This window comes from Oncorhynchus mykiss, chromosome 17 (assembly GCF_057628025.1).
Source record: "Oncorhynchus mykiss isolate SJ-2025 chromosome 17, ASM5762802v1, whole genome shotgun sequence".
Classification (NCBI taxonomy): domain Eukaryota; kingdom Metazoa; phylum Chordata; class Actinopteri; order Salmoniformes; family Salmonidae; genus Oncorhynchus; species Oncorhynchus mykiss.
The window spans coordinates 33,579,746-33,602,558 of record NC_143038.1 but is presented as its reverse complement, the minus strand read 5'-3'; the positions used below and the strand labels follow the sequence as shown (position 1 = coordinate 33,602,558).

General features: G+C 43.5%; 1 protein-coding gene across 4 annotated transcripts; it reads left to right on the top strand.

The window, feature by feature from the left end:
- The first annotated feature begins 685 nt into the window (after positions 1–685).
- Positions 686–20,444, top strand: tmcc1b (transmembrane and coiled-coil domain family 1b). Of its 4 annotated transcripts, none has more exons than XM_036948198.2 (8): positions 686–778; positions 3,472–3,646; positions 7,230–7,273; positions 9,497–9,765; positions 13,150–13,575; positions 14,908–15,389; positions 18,861–18,996; positions 19,185–20,444. In XM_036948198.2, the coding sequence occupies exons 4-8, from the start codon at positions 9,541–9,543 to the stop codon at positions 19,497–19,499; spliced, it is 1,584 nt and encodes a 527-aa protein (XP_036804093.1). In that variant the 5' UTR covers positions 686–778; positions 3,472–3,646; positions 7,230–7,273; positions 9,497–9,540; the 3' UTR covers positions 19,500–20,444. The 4 variants fall into 4 exon arrangements, with proteins under 4 accessions (XP_036804093.1, XP_036804089.2, XP_090061403.1 ...); XM_036948194.2 differs by having other exon boundaries at positions 8,982–9,765; XM_090205277.1 differs by lacking the exon at positions 686–778 and adding an exon at positions 1,635–1,751.
- Positions 20,445–22,813: the final 2,369 nt, after the last annotated feature.

The window sequence follows — 22,813 nt, the reverse complement described above, 5'->3', positions numbered from 1 at the left end:
ACACAGTGTATATAGATTATTTTCTTTCTACTATGTTATTGACTTGTTTATTGTTTATTTTTTACTCCATGTGTAACTCTGTGTTGTTGTCTGTTCACACTGCTATGCTTTATCTTGGCCAGGTCGCAGTTGCAAATGAGAGCTTGTTCTCAACTAGCCCACCTGGTTAAATAAAGGTGAAATAAAAAATATATATAAAAAAATACCATTAGTATTTTACCATAGTATTTATATATTCCTGTTACCAGTCACTTTTCAGCCCTGTTTACACTGCTATATATTAATATTATTATTAATCCTACTACCAGTCACTTTCTCCTTATCCCTTCCTACATGTTTTTTTAAATTTGATTTATTTAACGTTTATTTAACTAGGCAAGGTAGTTAAGAACAAATTGTTATTTGCAATGAAGGCGGCCTTCAGACTGCCTACCCTGGACAAACCCGGACGACGCTGGGCCAATTATGAGCTGTCCTATGAGACTCCCAATCAAGGCCGGATGTGACACAGCCTGGATTCGAACCAGGGACTGTAGTACAGTGCCTTAGACCGCTGTGCCGCTCCAGAGCCCATACATACATATATATATATAGATTTGAACCTTTTACATTATAATATTGAAGTATCTTACCAGACGGTTTGTCCTCTCCGTATCAAAATAAATGTCAGATGAGTGGCCCTATCACCACCTACGTTGAAAACGCTCTATGACGTCATCGTGGGAGTGTTCCATCGGGAGAAATGAACGTTCATCAACACAATCCTCTCAGCGCCCATGTAAGTTGTAATATATAAATACACAATATAGTTTGATTGGAGAACTGTAATATCAATGTCGAGTATAGAATTGCTCATTTTGTAGTTGTATATTCTCGAAAGAGGTGTATTGTTTATCAACTTCTGTTCAACCTGGTGTTAGCAAAGCTAGCTGTGTAGTAGCAGGCTGGCTAGCTAGCTCGATTTAGCTGGCTATCGCTAAACCTATCTAGCTACCTTTAGAACAGGTTGGTTGGGAGTAACGTTAGCTATCTTACTAGATAAGCGTTAGCTAGTTGTGTGGGTGCAAGTGATTTACTTTAATGTGTCGTTACTGTTTGGGCATGATCTGACTACGGTTTGTGTTGGGGTGTGTCAGCATTCATATATGATCAACCATGCCCTATCATACATTTCCAATAAACATATGCGCGCTAGCTACATTGTCATTGAATTAAATTAGCTAACGTTTGCTATTAATATTGGCTAAGTTAGTAAATAGGTGTAACTTGTTATTCAGTGTGGTGTCTGTCAGGGAGGGAGTAGCATGGACGCCACTCAGCCTGTGTAACGTCTGTGCTGCGGTGGAAATCCACGGTCACAAACCTGCTAGCTAACGTTAGCTAGCTATGTCGTTACATCCTACAAAACACCGGGTGGGTGGATGTTTTCAGGCTGTCTGTGAGATCATTAGCCATACGCAACAACAAAAGTGTGTCTGAAAACAAACCATCTTTTTCATGTTTTGTCTATTGCCGGGTTAGCATTTTAATTAGGCCTGTCCACGATAGTGGATGTAACATTAGCTAGCCTCGATTAAAAAAAAAATCCACACCTATGCTAATAGCTAGCTAAATGCTCATAGCATGCTCATATTGATGATGCTGGCGGTAGTGTTTGGCCACTGACGGTGACGTTTGCGCGGCTGTCATTTTCTATTCTGAAATGGGATGGGATAATTGTTATTTTCCACTTTATAATCTCGGTAGTTAAGGTATGTAGTCATTTGCTTAGCAATACCTTGCGGTTAGATTGAAGGGTGACTGTAATTAGCTAGGTGTTTTATCGCTAGCTAATTACGCACAGGCCGGTTTTGGGCGTGAACACCTCCACATATCTTGCAGCAAACACATTTATCAACGGCTATCTGTCTGATTACGTTTATCGGATTAATTCCGCTAACAGCTCTGCGTTTAGCTCGATAGTCAACTAGCTAATGTCTCCTATTGTAAAAACAACCCCCACACAACTATTATTTCATTGATTGGAAAATCGATCTCAGTCAGTTAGCTAAGAAATATCAAACTCACAGAAATAGGCTACTCAGTGGAGGCAAAGTTAGCTATCTAGGTAGCCGACTGGTTGTGGCAGTTGAACTAATCTCACACGATTTAGCCAGGATTGTATTAGGCCTAGCTATTCTAGTGCTTTGCGTTGACAGGTATGTCCATCACATCCCTTGAATATGTTGGCATTGGTTTGCCTATCCCAGGCCAGTGTCTGTGCACCTGTTTTGTCTTAGTGTTTATGACAGCCCACTGGACTAGACAGAAGGATATGCAGTGCAATAGCAAATTGATTCTGGAGAATGTACTGTATTACGTCCAGTGGTGTAAAGTACTTAAGTCGTTTTTTGGGGGTCATCGGCACTTTACTTTACTATTTATATTTTTGACTACTTTTACTTCACTACATTCCTTAAGAAAATATTATACTTTTCACATACACATACATATTATACTTTTCACATACATTTTCCTTGACACCCATAAGTAGTCGTTACATTTTGAATGCTTAGCAGGACAGGAAAACAGTCAAATTCACGCACTTGTCAACCGAACATCCCTGGTCATCCCTACTGCCTCTGCTCTGGCGGACTCACTAAACACACATGCTTCGTTTGTAAATGATGTCTGAATGTTGGAGTGTGCCCATGGCTTTCTGTAAATTAACAATACAAGAAAATGGTGCCATCTGGTTTGCTTTAATATAAGGAACTTTAAATCATTTATACTTTTACTTTTGATACTTAACCACAGTTATGAAATGTGTAATTGAACTCCAGGGAGTTTCTCAAAATCATTATGATCATATTTAAGTAAATTTGTAGACCATGGATGGACCATGATCTTAACCCTATCAGTCCTGAGATCCCAGCAAAAATCATATATCTGACTTTCATTTGTCTGCATGTTCAGCCCTTACATTAGCTTCACAAATACAATTTTGTTTACAACTATTTTCTTTATAGGACAACCAGGATTACAAGTAGAACACAACAATTTGTCATAAAACCGGTGCGTTCATGAGTTTTATCGACAAATGTCAATAAAATAAGGTCCACCAAAGCAAAAACATGATGAATACTGTAAGTACAGAATTAATTGTGTGGAGTTTGACAGAAACTGAGCTTATTATAGACTCTATGTCCTGGGAGTTCCAATTATCTTCTATGTAGAAGAGCTCTTTGGACTCTACGCCCTTGTCTCACAAACACCGCTCTAGCTCAGCCCCCACTAAGCACACAGACTAATGGAATCTATGGATGCAGAAGAAATATACCAATTCAATTGTACAAACCAGAAGCTCAAACACAATGTTTAAATTGGTTTAGAAGTCCAAAACGCACCAGCGATATAGTGGGACTCATTGGGTTAATGATAAAGATGTTTGAAAACCTGCCCTGACATATTTCTACCCTCTTTCATTTTCAGCATGTGACATCCCGAAACATCAGTGGAAACTGTTGACCGAAGAGGAAAGAACATCCCAGCTCTTGTACTTTGAAAGAGTGTTCAAAGGAAGTGGGTTTTGGAAATTTCCTTGGAATACTTAGGCTTTTTCTATGCAGTGAAATCCCAATAGGCCTGCTGATGACCGGAACTCCAGGTATGCTTCCCAGTAAAGCCAAACTAAAGTAGCTAGCCAAACTAAAGGGATCCTAGACTAATTGCCAATTGCACCTTTCCGAGAGCTATTTTTGTGAAAAAGAAGGCCGCTTTTGAGCTTTAAAAAATGGAGCCTGAAATAGTTGTGGCATTAATGTTACAGCCATGTTGGCTTTCATCAGAATGAAGAATAGCTTTTGGTAGATGAACAGTGGTAAAAATAGATGAAAAGATGGATGCAGGCAGACACAGCTCATTAAGACATTGTCCTCTTCCTGGACAAAGGGCCCTGCTGTAGATGCCATGTGAAAGTAGACAGTTACAGTGAATGGACACCAGTACAGATATGGTTGCAAATATCTTCTCCATGTAGGCACATGCAGTATAGACTATAGAGAGAGACACACACACATTACACACATGCTGGTGTGACCTTGGAAGGCTGCAGTGCATGAGGCGGCCGAGGGAAAGAGGGGGGTGATCTCAATTGCATACTCCTCGCGTCCTCTCCTCATCTCCTTCTCAAAACCCATTGGAGGAGAAGGTCAGAGGGAAGTGACCTCTGGCTTTATCATCCAATGGGTTTTGAGAAGGAGGGAGGATGCAATTGAGATCTTCCCAGTGATAGGAGAGTGCTGGCTGACTCACTTCAGACAGAGATAATGTAGCACCCTAACAGAGGAAAAAAGACTGGGGGTGTCATGGTGTGCTTCACTGTGTGAATGTCTGTTAGTACACTTGTCCATGTACTTGTAGATCGGGGCAGCAGGTAGCCTAGTGGTTAGAGCGTTGGGCCAGTAACCGAAAGGTTTCCAGATCGAATCCCCGAGCCGACAAGGTCAAAATCTGTCGTTCTGCCCATGAACAAGGCAATTAAACCACTGTTCCTAGGCCATCATTGTAAATAAGAATTTGTCCTTAACTGACTTGAGTAAAATGGATGTTTGAAACTGCAGCAGTGGATGTGCATTTTGGACTAAATCTGTGGCAGATTTACAGCACAGATATTACAGCATTAGGTATTGTGTTCCATACTTCTATGAAGGCTCATATTGTGGCAGAGGGTGTTTTATCCATAAGATGGTTTGGGGTGCCTGCTTGTTGACAGTGACGTACAATAGCTGTGCCGAGTCTTGGAGTCACTCCTGTCTATTTAATAATGCATTCATAATGCCATTAGACTCCCTAATCACTCTGTGGAACATGCATGTCACTGTGTGTGCTTTTGTTTCGTTTGTGTGTAGCCTACCTGCTCACTTGTTAACCACTGCGTCCCCTCAGTGAATTCAGGCCTGCAAATGGGCCTATATATAGCCAGACCTTTCAGTCTCGCTCGCAATAAGTTAAACATGGGGTGAAATGAGGAGGGGAACGGGTAAGAGCGTTAGGGGATTTCCACTGATAGATGAGGAGTATGCAGATATGCCTGTTGTTGACATCTACTTTAGCTCATTTGGTGAGGTCAAGTGTTAGTTACGGCTAAGTGTGCAGCGCTTCTGGGCGAGATTAGCCATAGTGTTACCTCAGTGTTACCTCAGTGTTGGGTTAGTGTTACAGGCTTAGTGTTCCAGCTATGAGGAAGGGACTTACTCAAATGAAACAATCTCCCAATCCTATCCATTTGGGATACTTTCACTCTGTCATTAGTAGTGTGTTTTTCTATGCTGTATTTAGGCGTTGCGCTTTGCAGGCAGTTTCTTTCTGCGTCCTCCAATCTTCTGATGTGAGATGGAAATTCTGGTGATGTATCATAATTTGCGAGTGGGTAGGGAGTTGTGTGGGAGGCATCGTGTCCTGCTGGTGCCAGTAAACTGGTGGTGACTGAATTCTTTCCCTTTTCCTCTTCCTTTAGTTATGTGCGTATTGGGCGACTGGTGTGGTTGGTGGGTTCCACTGACAGGCACTTACTCTGTCCGAAGCGGCACCCTGTCCCATGTATAGTGCACTACTTTTTGACCAGAGCCCATCAAAAGTAGTGTACTATGTAGGGGGATTTGGTTCCATTTGGGATGAAGGCTTTGACTCAAAAGCAGGTTCTTTGCTCACTGCACAAAAGGAGCTCTGCTTGTCAGTGTCTCTCAAGCTTAAAGTCAAAGCTTTGAACACTTATTTTAACTTAATATAATACATCAATAAAATCAATTTAGCCTCAAGTAAATAATGAAACATGTTCAATTTGGTTTAAATAATGCAAAAACAAAGTGTTGGAGAAGAAAGTAAAAGTGCAATATGTGCAATGTAAGAAAGCTAACGTTTCAGTTCCTTGCTCAGAATATATGAAAGCTGGTGGTTCCTTTTAACATGAGTCTTCAATATTACCAGGTAAGATGTTTTAGGTTGTAGTTATTATAGGAATTATAGGACTATTTCCCTCTATACCATTTGTATTTAATTAACCTTCGACTATTGGATGTTCTTATAGGCACTTTAGTATTTCCAGTGTAACAGTATAGTTTCGGTCCCTCTCCTCACTCCTCCCTGGGCTCGAACCAGGGACACAACGACAACAGCCACCATCGAAGCAGCGTTACCCATGCAGAGCAAGGGGAACAACTACTAAAAGGCTCAGAGCGAGTGACGTTTGAAATGCTATTAGCGCGCGCTAACTAGCTATTTCACTTCTGTTACATTTCACTTCTGTTACACCAGCCTCATCTCGGGAGTTGATAGGCTTGAAGTCATAAACAGCGCAATGCTTGACGCACAACGAAGAGCTGCTGGCAAAACGCACGAAAGTGCTGTTTGAATGAATGTTTACGCGCCTGCTTCTGCCTACCACCGCTCAGTCAGATACTTAGATACTTGTATGCTTGTATGCTCAGTCAGATTATATGCAACGCAGGACACGCTAGATAATATCTAGTAATATCATCAACCATGTGTAGTTAACTAGTGATTATGATTGTTTTTTATAAGATATGTTTAATGCTAGCTAACAACTTACCTTGGCTTACTGCATTCGCGTAACAGGCAGTCTCCTTGTGGAGTGCAACGAGAGAGAGGCAGGTCGTTATTGCGTTGGACTAGTTAACTGTAAGGTTGCAAGATTGGATCCCCCGGGCTGACAATGTGAACATTTTTCTTTCTGCCCCTGAACAAGGCAGTTAACCCACCGTTCCTAGGCCGTGAAAATAAGAATGTGTTCTTAACTGACTTGCCTAGTTACATTAAAAAATAATTAAAAAAATCGGCAAATCGGTGCTCAAAAATACAGATTTCCGATTGTGATAACTTGTAATCGGCCCTAATTAATCGGTCGACCTCTACTCCTGAGTAATCTGTATGGAGTCATCACTGTGAGGTGTTCCACACACCTTCATGTCATGGTCTCATATTTTGTGTGCACAGGGCAGTGGAGATATTTGCTGTTAAGATGAGGACTTCTCAAAATGTATTCTAGGAGGAGTCCCTGAAGCCCCTCAACGTGTGAGTGTGTACAGGTCTGGTTGATTCTGTGCAGTTTGTACACGGCTGATTTGAGCACGGGTCCGTGTGCCGCCGTTGCCAGCGTCATTTATTTGTATCTCGTCATTGGTTCCATTTTGATAGTGATTTCCCTCTGATGTTGACTTCTTCCTCCGCAGCCAACCCTGAGCTGTAAGCCGGAAGAGGAGAAGCTGGACGGAGGGTAAGATCTATCTCCCTGGCTCTTTCTTTTTTTTCCCCCTCTTTCTTGCTCTCTCCTTTTCCCTCGCGCTCTCTTCCTCCATATCTCTTCCCCCTTTCTATGCTGTGCTAAGTAAAATACAGTCTTTATATAAAGTGCTTTCCTGGAGCTCAACTCTCAGACGATGTGGATTTAGCCTTAGCCATCTCCGCTCACTGCTCCATGCTTGATCTGGTCTCTGAGGTCCAGGCTCTCTACAGGGATATCATGGCGCAACTCTGGGTGCCTCAGCCAGATAAGAAACCACCAGAAGATTCCATTATATTCATTTATATTTTGTTTCATTATTACTCATCTTTTTCATACTATTTACTTTAAACTCATTCAAAATCCTCAAAGGATGTTTTTTTGGCACCCATTTTAGTAAAGAAATAGTTTCTGAAATGCTGTGTCTTATATTAGACTACAAATGACTGTCTAAGTAAATAACATATTAAGGCAGTGTTTGTGGTTTCCTCGTCAGGCAGAGGTTAACAGTCAGATTAGGCTAGTTAACCCAGGTCCTGTGACATGCTTTCTTCCTCTAAAAGTGCGTTTGCAATATGACACACTGAAGTGCCACTATCTATGGAAACTGTACAATAAAACCCCAGCATTTCAGAAATTGTTTTTGGAAAGTATTTTGTTTAGCACGACATCCGTCATTGCTGTAGAAGACTGCTTTCTTTAGTAGAGTTGTTTTATAAGTGGGTTTGGACATCACAGACGTTGTGGTTTGGCTCATATGGATTTACCATACTGAACAAAAATATAAATGCAACAATTTCAAAGATTTTAGTTACAGTTCGTGTAAGGAAATCAGTCAATTTAAATAAATTCATTAGACCCGACTCTATGGATTTCACATGACTGGGAATACAGATGCTGGGCACCTCAGGATCTCGTCATGGTGTCTTTGTGCGTTCAAATTGTCATCGATTTAAAATGCAATTGTGTTCGTTGTCCATAGCTTATTCCTGCCCATACCATAACCCCACAGCCACCATGGGGTAGTCTTTTCACAACGTTGACATCAGCAAACCGCTCGTCCACACGAGGCCATACACGTGGTCTGTGGTTGTGAGGCTGGTTGGACCTACAACGTCATTTGAGAGAATTTGGCAGGAGGCGGATTATGGTTGAGAAATTATCATTGCATGCCAATTGCACGCTGCCTCAACTTGAGACATCTGTGGCATTGTATTGTGACAACTGCACGGTTTTGAGTGGGCTTTTATTGTCCCAGCACAAGGTGCACCGGTGTAATGATCATCCTGTTTAATCAGCTTCTTGATATGCCAAATCTGTCAGGTGGCTGGATTGTCTTGTCAAAGGAGAAATGCTCACTAACAGGGACGTAAACTAATTTGTGCACACAATTTGAGAGAAGCTTTTTTGTGCGTCTGGAACATTTCTGGGATCTTATATTTCAGCTCATGAAACATGGAACCAAAACTTTACATGCTGCGTTTTTATATTTTTGTTCAGTGTAATATTGTAATAAAAAATAATATTTGAACATACAAATATATATTGAGTCAACTAAACTCAAGCCTCAATGTCTCAAAGCTGACACGAGTTCAAACTCTGCTGCTTTTTGTAATCATTGTTTTAATTCTGGTGCTTTCTTTTGTCCCATCCACCCACTGTTGCATGTCATAATCCATTTTTATTTTCCTTTTTGTGTTAGACAAGCATGTCTTTGAGCCAATCCGCATGCACGCGCACAGGGCCCGAGTGAGTGAGCGCCATACTCCTTGCTTCCCGACTTTTGAAGCTGTCTCTCAAAGGGGGTGTGGTGTTGGGGCGTAGCTAGACCCCCGCACCCCCAGAGTTAACCCTGTGGCTGAGCATCAGCCTGGCGCCCCCTGATGGATCAGGCTAGTAGTGAGCAGAGTCCTGAGGAGCCGGATGCGGGAGGTCGGGCGGAGCAGGAGGTGGGCCGAAGGGCATCTGAGTCGGAGCACGGCCTGTCCAAAATCACCCACAATGCACTGGAGAACATGGGCGCGCTTGGCCACGGCCTGAAGCAGCTTTTCCAGCCGCAGCGCCGCCGCTCGTCCGTCTCCCCGCACGACGCCGCCGCCTCCTCAGGTGGCCCCGCCCTTGAGCCCCCTGACGGTGGGGGGCCAGAGGTTGGGGACGCCCACTCGGCACCCGGTCCGGACTCTGACCCCCACACTACTTCCTCCGCTCCCCCTGCAGCTCTGAGCCGCGTTCTGCAGCAAATCCGTGGCGCGCCCCCCATAATGAAGCGAGGGACCAGTCTGCAGAGCCGCCGCACTAAGGCGGGGGGGACCGGGGACCCCCCCCAGAAAGGCAGCCCCCAGATCCACCGGAGGAGTACCCAGGAGGTTATGCTGCTGCAGGCTGGCCGCCCGCGCTCCTCCTCCACCACGGACACGCCCACCAGCCCCGCCCTGGCCGACATGCTGCTCACTTCCGGGTACCACTCCACTGAGGAGCCTGACAGGGTGAGTTGAAACTAGGGCCCTGCAGGGGTTGGTCCCCTGTAAAACCTACCCACTGGTGCAGACTGGCCACTGCAAGCTTTTCACCTATATTTAAAACAACATGTAATTAACAAGCAGCTGCTGCTAGAGAAAACGCATATCTAAATGGAGGTGCAGTATTGGAAGGTCAGAAATTCATGATGATTTACTGTGAAATGAAATGTATCATATTGGGCTAACTGGCTCGCCTTCCTCTGGATGTTCTTGGATGAAGGAGTGAAAGGAACTGTCATTACTGGCAGGTCAGTGTGTGTGTGTCTGTGTGTGTGTGTTGGTCACTATGTGCTCTAAGCCTTTCTATATTTAGCTGTGGCTGTCTCCAAGAGTACTTCAGGTCAGCCAGCGAAGGCTTGACTTGCAGGCCAAAACAAGCTGAAAAGCGGATGGTTCCCTGACATCTCTGACACTGTCCTCCAACATTTTAGATGTAGACTGGTCCTCACTGGAATTGCTCAAATCCATAGAAATTGAGTACACTGTATTAACAATATTTTGCCAATGAATGAATACTGACTGACTTAGTAGCAGGACAGTGCATTTCTGAATCCTTTACACTGTTGGGATTGTTGAACTCCTAGACAACTAGTACAACTAGCCCATCATTGTGTCTGAGGTATACCCATCATGCACAGTGCATAACCCTAGCAGTCACCTCACAATGCTTGATGACACCACCAAGCCTTTTGAGCAGGAAGGGTATGAATCGGGCAGTAGGATAACCAACCTGAGCAGTCTGTTCCACCAACAGCAGACCTACTGTGTGAACTGTAATTGACTCGTGTTACATGAGCAGCTAACACGCTCGTGGCTAGCTACAGTAGCATCTGGATGTGTCTGTAGTTGAGCGACACAGTCTGTCGGTCTTTGAGAAAGCAAAAGTCCTGTCCACCCCCACTGGCTGTCTGTTACATAAGCTGTCTGAACTGACAGTGATGGAAGGTGGGATGGGAGTGCAACTCCACTGTAGTTAGTGGCCTTCGCCTGGCCCAACCCCCCAGAACAGGCCAGAATGAATGATTTATGGTCCGATCTCCAGCACCGACATTCTAGAATCCCACCTCTCTGTGTAGAAAATAGATTTGAGAACATAACATTTATTTTTTTCTGTTTGAGAATAAAGCTTTAGCTTTTCAGTTAAGCCACCTCATTTACTGTGAGTAGGGAAGTTACACACACACGCACACACACACACTGTGTATGGTGGCATCCCTGTCTGATGGATTACTGCTCTATATAGACATGGATTCCTCTGGAGATTATTTATGCAAGGTACGACTTGGCTGTTTTTACAAATTATTAACATGCTCCTTTGTGGTAAGTCAGTCTGAGGTAACATTATGTAGGGTGTCCAGCCACTGCCCAGAGGGGGGGGAAATGTCACTTCTGTATGTTATAATAGGCAGAATCTACCACAAACCCAAAGCTTCCTTATGTTATAAAACACATTTTGCCAAGACATCTGATTATTTGTGTTCTGAATCGTTCAGTGGGGTCTTTCTCTAATGTGTCATTAACGTTATGTCCAAAAAGGTCATGTTTTGTATCTTAATATATCCGATAATAAGCACAGAGCTCTGTTGATATAGCAGTGCAGGCATCTCATAACTTTTGAGGGTTTACAATTTTGTCGTTGTCGTCAGTTGTTTCCGCGGGTCACCAAAGGAGTATTTCACAAATGTCATTAAATGTAAAAGGCTTTGACAATAAAAAGCTTGGAACATGCTCAGTAATCCATTGCCATTTCACCGAGCAACGCTTGTTTTTATGAGAAATCTTCGAAAGAGGAATTTCGACTTAATATGAAAAGCGTATATTTCATGTCTCAATCGATATCCATCTTACCTCTATTTTATGTCCTGCGGATTCGAGAATGACGACTAGTTCAATGGGAAAGTGAGCCTGTCAGAATTAAGGCTACGGGCTTCCTTTCACTGAATCCAGCCTAGCTGACGCGATAGAGATATACCCTACAGTTTAAAAGTTCGGGGTCACGCAGAAATGTCCTTGTTATTTTAAAATGGACAAAATAAAAACATCAAATTGATCAGAAATGCAGTGTAGACATTGTTAATGTTGTAAATGACTATTGCTGGAAACTGATTTATTTAAATTTTATGGAATATCTACAGAGGTCCATTACCAGCAACCATCACTCCTGTGTTCCAATGTGTTGTGTTAGCTAATCCAAGTTTATCATTTTAAAAGGCTAATTGATCATTAGAAAACCATTTTGCCTAGAAGGTCAGCATCCCGGAGTCGCCTCTTCACTGTTGAAGTTGAGACTGGTGTTTTTGCCGGTACTATTAAATGATGCTCCCAGTTGAGGACTTGGGAGGCGGCTGTTTCTCGAACTAGGCACACTAATGTACTTGTCCTCTTGCTCAGTTGTGCACCAGGTTCTCCAACTCTTTATATTCTGGTTAGAGCCAGTTTTCGCTGTTCTGTGAAGGGAGTAGTACACAGCGTTGTATGAGATCTTCAGTTTCTTGGCAATTTCTTGCATGGAATAGCTTTCATTTCTCAGAACAAGAATAGACTGATGAGTTTCGGAAGAAAGTTCTTTGTTTCTGGCAATTTTGAGCTTGTAATCAAACTCACAAATGCTTACGCTCCAGATACTCATCTAGTCTGAAGAAGGCCAGTTGTATTGCTTATTTAAGCAGAACAACAGTTTTCAGCTGTGCTAACATAATTGAATAAGGGTTTTCTAATGATTAAATAGCCTTTTAAAATTATAAACTTGGATTAGCTAACACAACGTGCTATTGGAACACAGGAATGATGGTTGCAGATAATGGGCCTCTGTACACCTATTGAGATATTCCATTAAAAATCCGCTGTTTCCAGCTACAATTGTCATTCACAACATTAACAATGTCTACACTGTATTTCTGATCAATTTGATGTTATTTAGATTTTGAATTTTTTCTTTCGAAAACGAGGACATTTCTAAGTGACCCCAAACCTTTTGAACGGTTGTGTGTGTGATATAAAAAATGGGTTGTCATTTAGTCACCCTAAGTCTGACCATCCTACAAGGGTAAAAACTTAACTTTTGAAGGGATTATGATAGAGACATGAGGTTTGGACCACTGGGTTTTCTTGGGTGATTATCTACACAATTAACATTATTTTACACATTGGTCAAAATGTGTTTTTGATTGGAGACCCTGTATTATGATGATATGGTGTTGGCTGATTTGATCATGTTTGCCTTATAGTTACTTTCCACTCCATTTAGGCTACTTTTAATGCTCTTCCTCAATCTTACACGACAGTCTCTGATCTATCCTTCTCTCCTCCTATCTTCTCTTCCTCCTCGTTACTCTGTCTTACCTGAGTCAGCTGGATTGTCTGGACGGTTCCGGCCCAGCCGTATCGCCCAACGCCCTCTCCTGCGGAGCTGACGGTTACGGGCTGGACTCGGTCGACACCACACCCGACCCCCAGCGCACAAAACAGGCCATTGCCCAGCTACAGCAGAAGATCCTCAAGCTCACAGAGCAGATCAAGATTGAGCAGACGGCCAGAGACGACAACGTGGCCGAGTACCTGAAGCTGGCCAACAACGCGGACAAGCAGCAGAGTGCCCGCATCAAACAGGTGTTTGAGAAGAAGAACCAGAAGTCGGCCCAGACCATCCAGCAGCTGCAGAGGAAGCTGGAGCACTACCACCGCAAACTGAGAGAGGTGGAGCACAACGGTATCCCCCGTCAGCCCAAAGACGTGCTCCGAGACATGCACCAAGGCCTCAAGGGCGTGGGCGCTAAGGTTAGCGTTATGAACATTTTAACATCACATGTACTTTCCTTATGAGGTCATCATTATTTTTCACCAGTGTTATTTCTACCACTAGTGTGCCACTGCAACTGTTAATGTGAGTACTACCACCGCCACCATTAAAATCTAGTTTGTCTGGTTTTAGCCACCTGTCCTTTTCAGAGTAATTAGCAGCACACAGTTTCGAACAGAATTCAATAGATTGTGTGTAGAATATGTATGTCTCAGACCTGGGTTCCTAAATACTATTAGAAATAATTTCATACTTTAGCTGGGCTTGACTGGTGCATTAACTTATAGAAGAGTCGCAAACCGTACCCATCAGTCACTCCAGGCAGACTAAATCAAACGCTAAAAGTATTTGAAAGATTAAGTGGTATTTGAACTAGGGTTGTGAAACGTTTTAAACTAAATCGGGATCCTAACGTTAAGAATAATCCCAAATGGAAAAAGTATTTCCTCCCCCACACACAATATGAAAATCAAAGTGCAGGGGGCTCGCCTGCTCTTTCTCTTCGCTAATGATGCATGTGTGTGTTCAGTCTTTGGTCTGTTGCATGTAGAATTTCCTAGCCTGTTCATTGGTTTACTGAAGTTGAGAGACATTATAAGTTAAGAAATTGCGAAGTACATTGCGTGGTACAGCTTCTGATTGCCGACAGATAGGCCTAGTGCACAGTTCTGCCTGGTGGCCGACCTGCCTATACTCTGCCCCTCCCCTCTCTCGCTGTCGCTCGCTAAGAAAGATGCAAGTGTTTGCGAAGCACGGCAACTAATCGGTCTCCTCCGTTTTTTTACTTAAAAAAATAATAATCTTACCAGTCGATTCCTATCGAATAAATTTTCTTTCTACTAAATGTTTTGTTAAGGTATTTAACCAATTTTAGACCTAAAGTTGCACGCAGTCAGTTCTTGATTATTTGAGTGACACTTCTGGTAGTTAGTACCGCTTCAGGGGTATTCCTTTCCAGACAAGTAAAATGCCTGTTCAGTCGCGCTTCGAAACTATCTCCAAGGTTTTTGTGTCGACATTTTCAAAAGCTTAAACGTACCCTTACAGACAAACATGCCGTGGCTGAGGCGCCTTTAAGGGTATATGACTGCAGAAGTATTAATTTCATTGCCCGGCCCAGCGGTCATGCATTAGGACCATTATTATGCATTGTGAATTGATGTGGAATTTTCTGATTTATTCTGAAAAATTGTCCATTTGTCACATCCCTAAGTTGAACCCAGGTCTGGTATCTCTGTCCCATGTGTTTTCACTACCACCGTAGTCCCCCCTCCCTCCCTAGTTAGTAACTGACCCATCTCCCCCAACAGGTCACCGGTGGCCTCTCTAGCTTCTCCCACGCCACTCACTCGGCGGCCGGGGCCGTGGTGTCCAAGCCTCGAGAGATCGCCTCCCTCATCCGCAACAAGTTTGGCAGCGCAGACAACATCTCTGCCCTGAAGGACTCCCTGGACGAGCCCCAGGAAGATGGTCACGTTCTGGGGACTGGTGGGTCCAGGACCCTGGGGGGGGCTTCTAGCCCCAAGTACGGCAGCGAGGACGACTGCTCCAGTGCCACCTCCGGCTCGGCTGGGGCCAACAGCATCACAGGGGCCCCCGGGGGCCCGCCCAGCTCTAAGGGCCTGAACACACTGGAGCACGGCCAGAGCTTGGGCTTGGACACGCTGCTCCACGAGGTCCAGGAGCTCCGGGACAGCCAAGGTCGGCTGGATGAGTCGTTTGACAGCCTGAAAAGCCATTACCAGAGAGACTACACCATGATCATGCAGGCCTTGCAGGAGGAGAGATACAGGTAGCCACTGCATGCCACACACAAACGACAACGCAACCGGTATTAAATAGACTAGACCAGTGGTTACCAACAGGTCGATCGACTGGGCGACCTTCAAGGCATTTTTAGTTGATCAAACATTTCTGTAGAAAAGGCTACCTGGGTGGCAGGTAGCCTAGCGGTTAAAAGGGTAAGGCCAGTAACTGAAAGGTCACGGGTTCGCATCCCAGAGCCGACTTGTTGAAACATCTGTCGATGTGCCCTTGAGCAAGACATTTAATCCTAATTGCTGCTTTTAGTCGCTCTGTAAAATAATGTCTGCTAAATGACTCAAATGTAAAAATGATAAAGCCTTGTGCTTATATATATATATATATATATATCTGCTCAAAAAAATAAAGGGAACACTTAAGCAACACAATGTAACTGCAAGTCAATCACACTTCTGTGAAATCAAACTGTCCACATAGGAAGCAACACTGATTGACAATAAGTTTAACATGCTGTTGTGCAAATGGAATAGACAACAGGTGGAAATTATAGGCAATTAGCAAGAAACCCTCAATAAAGGAGTGGTTCTGCAGGTGGTGACCACAGACCACTTCTCAGGAGACAGGCCAGTACATCAGGAGATGTGGAGGAGGCCGTAGGAGGGCAACAACCCAGCAGCAGGACCGCTACTTCCGCCTTTGTTCAAGGAGGAGCACTGCCAGAGCCCTGCAAAATGACCTCCAGCAGGCCACAAATGTGCATGTATCTGCTCAAACGGTCAGAAACAGACTCCATGAGGGTGGTATGAGGGCCCGACGTCCACAGGTGGGGGTTGTGCTTACAGCCCAACACCGTGCAGGACGTTTGGCATTTGCCAGAGAACACAAGATTGGCAAATTTGCCACTGGCTCCCTGTGCTCTTCACAGATGAAAGCAGGTTCACATTGAGCACGTGACAGACGTGACAGAGTCTGGAGACGCCGTGGAGAACGTTCTGTTGCCTGCAACATCCTCCAGCATGATCGGTTTGGCGGTGGGTCAGTCATGGTGTGGGGTGGCATTTCTTTGGGGGGCCGCACAGCCCTCCATGTGCTCGCCAGAGGTTAGTTCAAATCACCATGCCTACAGCTTCCACGACCCCCACAGCAAAGTTTGATACTAGACTACTTGAGACTTCAACTTTGAAAACTATGACTAAAGAGAGACTGTCAAAGAATACAGCAAAGAGCTGCTTTTTTTTATAACGGAGTTCATGTTTAAGTTTTTATTAAGCATTGTCAACACAAAACAAAAACACATCTCCCTACTTCCACCAGTGCTACAACCAGCACTGCAGCTGCAATGAATGAATGTATGAATTGAGTAGCCAAATGTATCGATAGGCCTGCGTTTTTATTATTAGCAGCTCGTCGTATCTATTTTAATATAGAGGAATATTTAACCTTCTCTAGTTATAGGAACAACATGAATTTGTGCATGAGGCAGAAATAATGTGGTGCGACTCGAGGTTCGCCATCAGGTTTAAGACTGTGTCCTCTCTTTCTGGTCAGTCTCACCGGAGAAAAGGAGCGAGCAGGGACCGTGGGAGGTGGACTCTCTGCTTCTCTCTCCCTCTGCTGAGACTGACCGTCAGATGCAGGGAGCATCAGTTTCCCCAGTGGGAGAAACTCCCCAAATACAGGTGTGCCAAGCTTGTAGTGTACCCAAGAAGAGTCAATGCTGTAATTGCTGCCAAAGGGGCTTCAACAAAGTACTGAGTAAAGGGTCTGAATACTTATGGAAATCTATTTCAGTTTTATTTATTTTGTATAAATTAGCAAAAATGTCTAATCCTGTTTTCGCTTTGTCATTATGGGGTATTGTGTGTAGTTTGGGGGGGGGGGGGGGGGGGTGTGACTATTTAATTAATTTTAGAATAAGGCTCTAACAAAGTCAAGGAGTCTGAATACTTTCCGTAGCCACTGTGCCTTCAAAGTATTCCCACCTCTTGACTTTTTCCACATTTTGTTACATTACAGCCTTATTCTAAAATACTAACCTAGTCTAATTGACAGTGAAAATAAACCCTTAACAGAATTAAAATATTCTAAATACCCCATAATGTCAAAGTGGAATTGTGTGTTTTGACATTTTTTACAAATTAATTAAAAATGCTGAAATGTTGTGTCTAAGTATTCAACCGCTTTTGTTATGGCAAGCCTAAATTAGTTGAGTAAAAATTTGCTTTAAGAAGTCAGAAGTTGCATGGCCAATACAAAGACACAGGCGTCCTTCTCCACTCAGTTGCCAGAGAGGAAGGAAACCGCTCAGGGATTTCACAATGTGGCCAATGGTGACTTTTAAAACAGAGTTTAATAGTTGTGATAGGAAAAACATTGTAGTTACTCAAAAAGTACTAACCTAGCTTAATTGACGGAGTGAAAAGGAAGCCTGTACAGAATTAAAATATTCCAAAACATTTTACAACTTGTTGTCCTGAAATTTGAACTGTTATGTTTGGTGCAAATCCAATACAACACATTAGATTAGACTTCTTATCTCCATATTTTAATGCAGTTGGTGGCTGAATTGTTATGGGTGTTCATGTAATCATTAAGGACTGGGGAGTTTTTCAGGATAAAAAATAAACCGAATGGAGCTAAGCACATGTAAAATCCTAGCGGAAAACCTGGTTCAGTCCGCTTTCCACCAGACACTGGGAGATGAATTCACCTTTCAGCAGGATAATAACCTAAAACATAAGGCCACATATACACTGGAGTTGCTTACCAAGAAGACAGTGAATGGTCTTTACAGTTTGGATTTAAATCTGCTTGAAAATCTATGGCAAAACCTGAAAATGGTTGTCTAGCAATGATCAACAACCAATTTGACAGAGCTTGAAGAATGTTGAAAAGAATAATGGGGAAAAATGGTACAATCCAAGTGTGCAAAGCTCTTAGACTTCTCCAGAAAGACTCGCAGCTGTAATTGCGGGCAAAGGTGCTTCTAACATGTATTGACTTCTGGGTGTGAATACGTATGTAAATTGAGATATTTAATTTTCAATATATTTGCAAAAAACTAAACATGTTTTCACTTTGCCATTATGGGTTATTGTGTATAGATAGATGCATGAGAACGATCTATTTAATACATTTTGAATTTAGGCTCTAACACAAAATGTGGAACAAGTCAAGGGGTATGAATACTTTCTGAAGGCAGAGTACATACTCACTGAACTCGGCAGTTACTCAAGTTGCTAAGAGATGCAAAATCCCCTTGTTACTAAATTTAGAATACCGGTATACTTTCTCAGTTCAAAAGAACTCTTATCACTCAGCACCAGCAAACATTTCCACTAACACTTCCTTTCATGACACATTTTATAATAAATTAAAATAATACATGTATATGTAGCAAAATCTGTAAAAAAATATTCAAATATATTTTTTGTCCTCAGAGGGTGGGGAGGGGTTAATGAAAGGAAATGTTTGATTGGTACCGTGTGTGTGTGTTCAGGTGTGAGCGTTTGGAGGAGCAGCTGAATGACTTAACAGAGCTGCACCAGAATGAGATCCTGAACCTGAAGCAGGAGCTGGCCAGCATGGAGGAGAAGATTGCCTATCAGTCTTACGAGAGAGCTAGAGACATTCAGGTGGGTTTTTGTCAACAATTTAAATATGGATTATTTTTTACCTCATAATTTTTAGCTCCTGTGAACTCCATTTGTTCTTCCTCCCCCCTTGATATGTTTTACGATAGGGTCTCGCTGTGTTTGTGGTGAAGCGAGTTGGTGACATTCCAACCTGTTTAACCATGCCCCCCCCCCCCCCCCATATGTAGGAGGCTCTGGAGGTGTGCCAGACGCGTATCTCCAAGATGGAGCTGCAGCAACAACAGCAGCAGGTGGTCCAGCTAGAGGGCCTAGAGAACGCCACGGCCCGGACCTTGCTGGGCAAGCTCATCAACGTACTGCTAGCCGTCATGGCCGTGCTCCTGGTATTCGTCTCCACCGTGGCCAACTGCGTGGTGCCCCTGATGAAGACGCGCAGCCGCACCTTCTCCACGCTGCTCTTTGTCGTCCTCCTCGCCTTCCTGTGGAGGAACTGGGAGGTCATCTCGCAGTACCTGGATCGCTTCCTGCTGTCCCCTAGTTGACCTACAGGGGTGGGGCTCTCTTAATGAGTGACGAAGGGAGGCGACGGTGGGGCGGGGCTCCCTGAACAATGAGGGACAGGCCTGGTGGGGGGTGACTAACTAACAAACCCGTACTCTGCCTCTGATGCATGTGGTGGAACCAGGCCAGCACAAAGGGCAGGTTTAGCGGAAAGGAGGATGAGGAGCCAGGAGATCTGCACACTTACTTCTCTCGCTCTCTCCAAGCAGTGAAATTGTTTACACGTGGAAGATGTTTTCTTGCTTTTAGAATTGATTCAAGTGGTATTGAATTTTTCTTCTTGTTATTGCAGTCATTCATGCAGATGCTTGAGGGCTTTCTCTTGTGGCAGGATTGGGAAGGTAAACAGCTGGCATGTTGATGATCCACATGGCTAGTGACTTTACCCTTTTTCCGTTCTCCTTTTCTCTACATCCAAAATCTCTCTTCCTTTTCTCTCTTTAACCCTAAAATCTCTCCTTTCTCCATTTTCTTACTCCCAATATGTTCTCTTCCGTGTTTGTCTTCCTCTGCCCGTCTTCTCAATCACCCCAGTCTTTGCCCATTTCACCAAATCGCTCTTCTTTTTGGGAGGTTTGATGTGACTAGCTACAGTGCACTGCTGTGGACAATATCAAATTTATCACTGGATCAAGCAAGTGATGGGTTCTTGACTTGTTTCTATTGGACGAGCTAAACGCGACGTTGGGCCTGATTGGATCAGGACTGAGTCAGAATATGCTCAGCTTGAAGCCCCGCACTCTTGGCCTGGCCTGTTGGATCTGCCCCTGCTGAGACTATAAACAAATCTATAAACTGAATGAACATACTTGAAGAGCTGTGAAGCTTCTCAGTCTTTCAGTGCTTCCGTACTGTTTCTATTAGTGACAATGAAATGTAAACTTTTTATTTTTTAAAACAAATAAACATGCGGTTTTAAAAATAAAGGTTTGAGTCAACACATCCCTTTCAACCTCAAGTTTTTGACGTGTTGCAAATGTTGCCTATATTGACAAGCTAGTCGAGCTCTAACAATGTCCTCAAAGATGGAAGGCAGGCTAGACCTTTCAAGCCAATGAGGGCAGATAAGTGTGACTGAGCCATAGGCCACATCTGTGACAGCTTCAATGGCGTTGTTTATACACTCCATTTTAAAGTATTCAATTTCCTTCAATGGCAGATGTCTCCTGACTCTTAAGAATTCCCACCCAGTTGACTATGTTAAAATAGTGTAAGCCCTCCATGGCCATGTCTATGCTAAAATGGGTTATCCTTAAGTATCACAACAGGCACAATTCCAATATAAAGTAGTTTTTTCAGTTGCAGAAATGCCACATGCGTCCACAACCTAAAAATTATGAAACTTGGATTCGATCAAATGACCCCCACGTGGATAATTGGCAAATATTTGTCGACCAAATTCAACTCCTTGAACTCCATACGAATTGCTCAAGTCGTGGACAGATTCTGGGCAGAGTAAAAACTTGCTTTGCTTCTTCCCGTGTATCCTTTTTCAAATCCAGGCCTTGAGGTCCACAGCATTAATGATTTATTCTTCTCCTTAGGGGTGGTTGAGTAAAAGCTGGTTAAACTTCCAGGGAATAAAGAACCAGGAGCACCAGCGGACAGCAATGCTTCGGGTACCTTTTGAATATCAAACTGAAGACCCAATTAGTTCTGGCTCCCCCTTGTGGACAAACTGAAGTGGTACAACATGTTGCATTGCACCATTGTGGGCACGGACCCATAACAGACTGGTTTTTAATAATTTCCCATAGCTTCATAGTTATGGGAAATGTTTGTTTTGAGATGGTTAGTTCTAACTGTATAGAAAGACTGCTACCACAAACCAGCAGCATCAAAATTCCATGGTGGAGAGAACAGTGAAAGACCAGTATCAGGGTCGTCCCTCAGGAGACTGGTACCAAGATATCATGTCCAGTGTGCCGAAGTGTTCCAGGCTCAGATTGGTCTCAACCATCTTCACACTCACTGCCATGGTCATCAACCTATGATGGACTAACAAAGTCCTGACTGTATAGAAAACACCTTAGCCATCAATATTTTCCAGGAACCGGGACGTCACTGTACTAGTGATACAATTAATCTGGCAGAAGAGGGTACTGATTTAAGCAGGTGTAAGAAACACAACTTAACAGCTTTTTATTTATATATTTAAAAATATATATATATATTTATAAACTTGCATCAGTGAATCATTAAACATCTTTACAAACCCTAGCTACCACCAACACTTATCTACAGGAAAAGTGGAGATTACATTTTACAGCAGCTAGGTCTACACTTAAATGCCACAAACAAGAACTACAAAAAAACTGCTTTATTTAAAAACATACAAAGTGGATAAAAGGAGTGCAGTCACTCTGCTGCTGCCCTCTTGCCTCGTTTCCCTGTGGTTTTAACTTCAGGAGCAGCAGTGTCCCCTTCATCACCCTCTGCAGGCTTCTGGAAAGCGTTGGCCTTTGCACCCTTCTTGGCTGCCCCTTACCCCTTGGTAGTCTTCTGTGCTTTGGGTTGATCCTCAGCTGTCCCCTCTGCCCCTTTGTCCTCTTTGATTTGGGCTTCTTAGCAGTGGCCACCTTGGAAGCAGATGCTTTTGCGGCCTTCCTGAGTTTTCATCCTGAAAGATGAAAATTACAGGTTTACAATACAATCACCATTTAAAATGAGAGATTCAATTTAACAATGACCAAATCAAATGTATTTCTATAGCCCTTCGTACATCAGCTGATATCTCAAAGTGCTGTACAGAAACTCAGCCTAAAACCCCAAACAGCAAGCAATGCAGGTGTAGAAGCACGGTGGCTAGGAAAAACTCCCTAGAAAGGCCAAAACCAAGGAAGAAACCTAGAGGAACCAGGCTATGAGGGGTGGCCAGTCCTCTTCTGGCTGTGTCAGGTGGAGATTATAACAGAGCATGGCCAAGATGTTCAAATGTTCATAAATGACCAGCATGGTCAAATAATAATAATCACAGGCAGAACAGTTGAAACTGGAGCAGCAGCAGCACGGCCAGGTGGACTGGGGACAGCAAGGAGTCATCATGCCAGGTAGTATCGAGGCATGGTCCTAGGGCTCAGGTCCTCCGAGAGAGAGAAAGAGAGAATTAGAGAGAGCATACTTAAATTCACACAGGACACCGGATAGGACAGGAGAAGTACTCCAGATATAACAAACTGACCCTAGCCACAAACTACTGCAGCATAAATACTGGAGGCTGAGACAGGAGGGGTCAGGAGACACTGTGGCCCCATCCGATGATACCCCCGGACAGGGCCACACAGGAAGGATATAA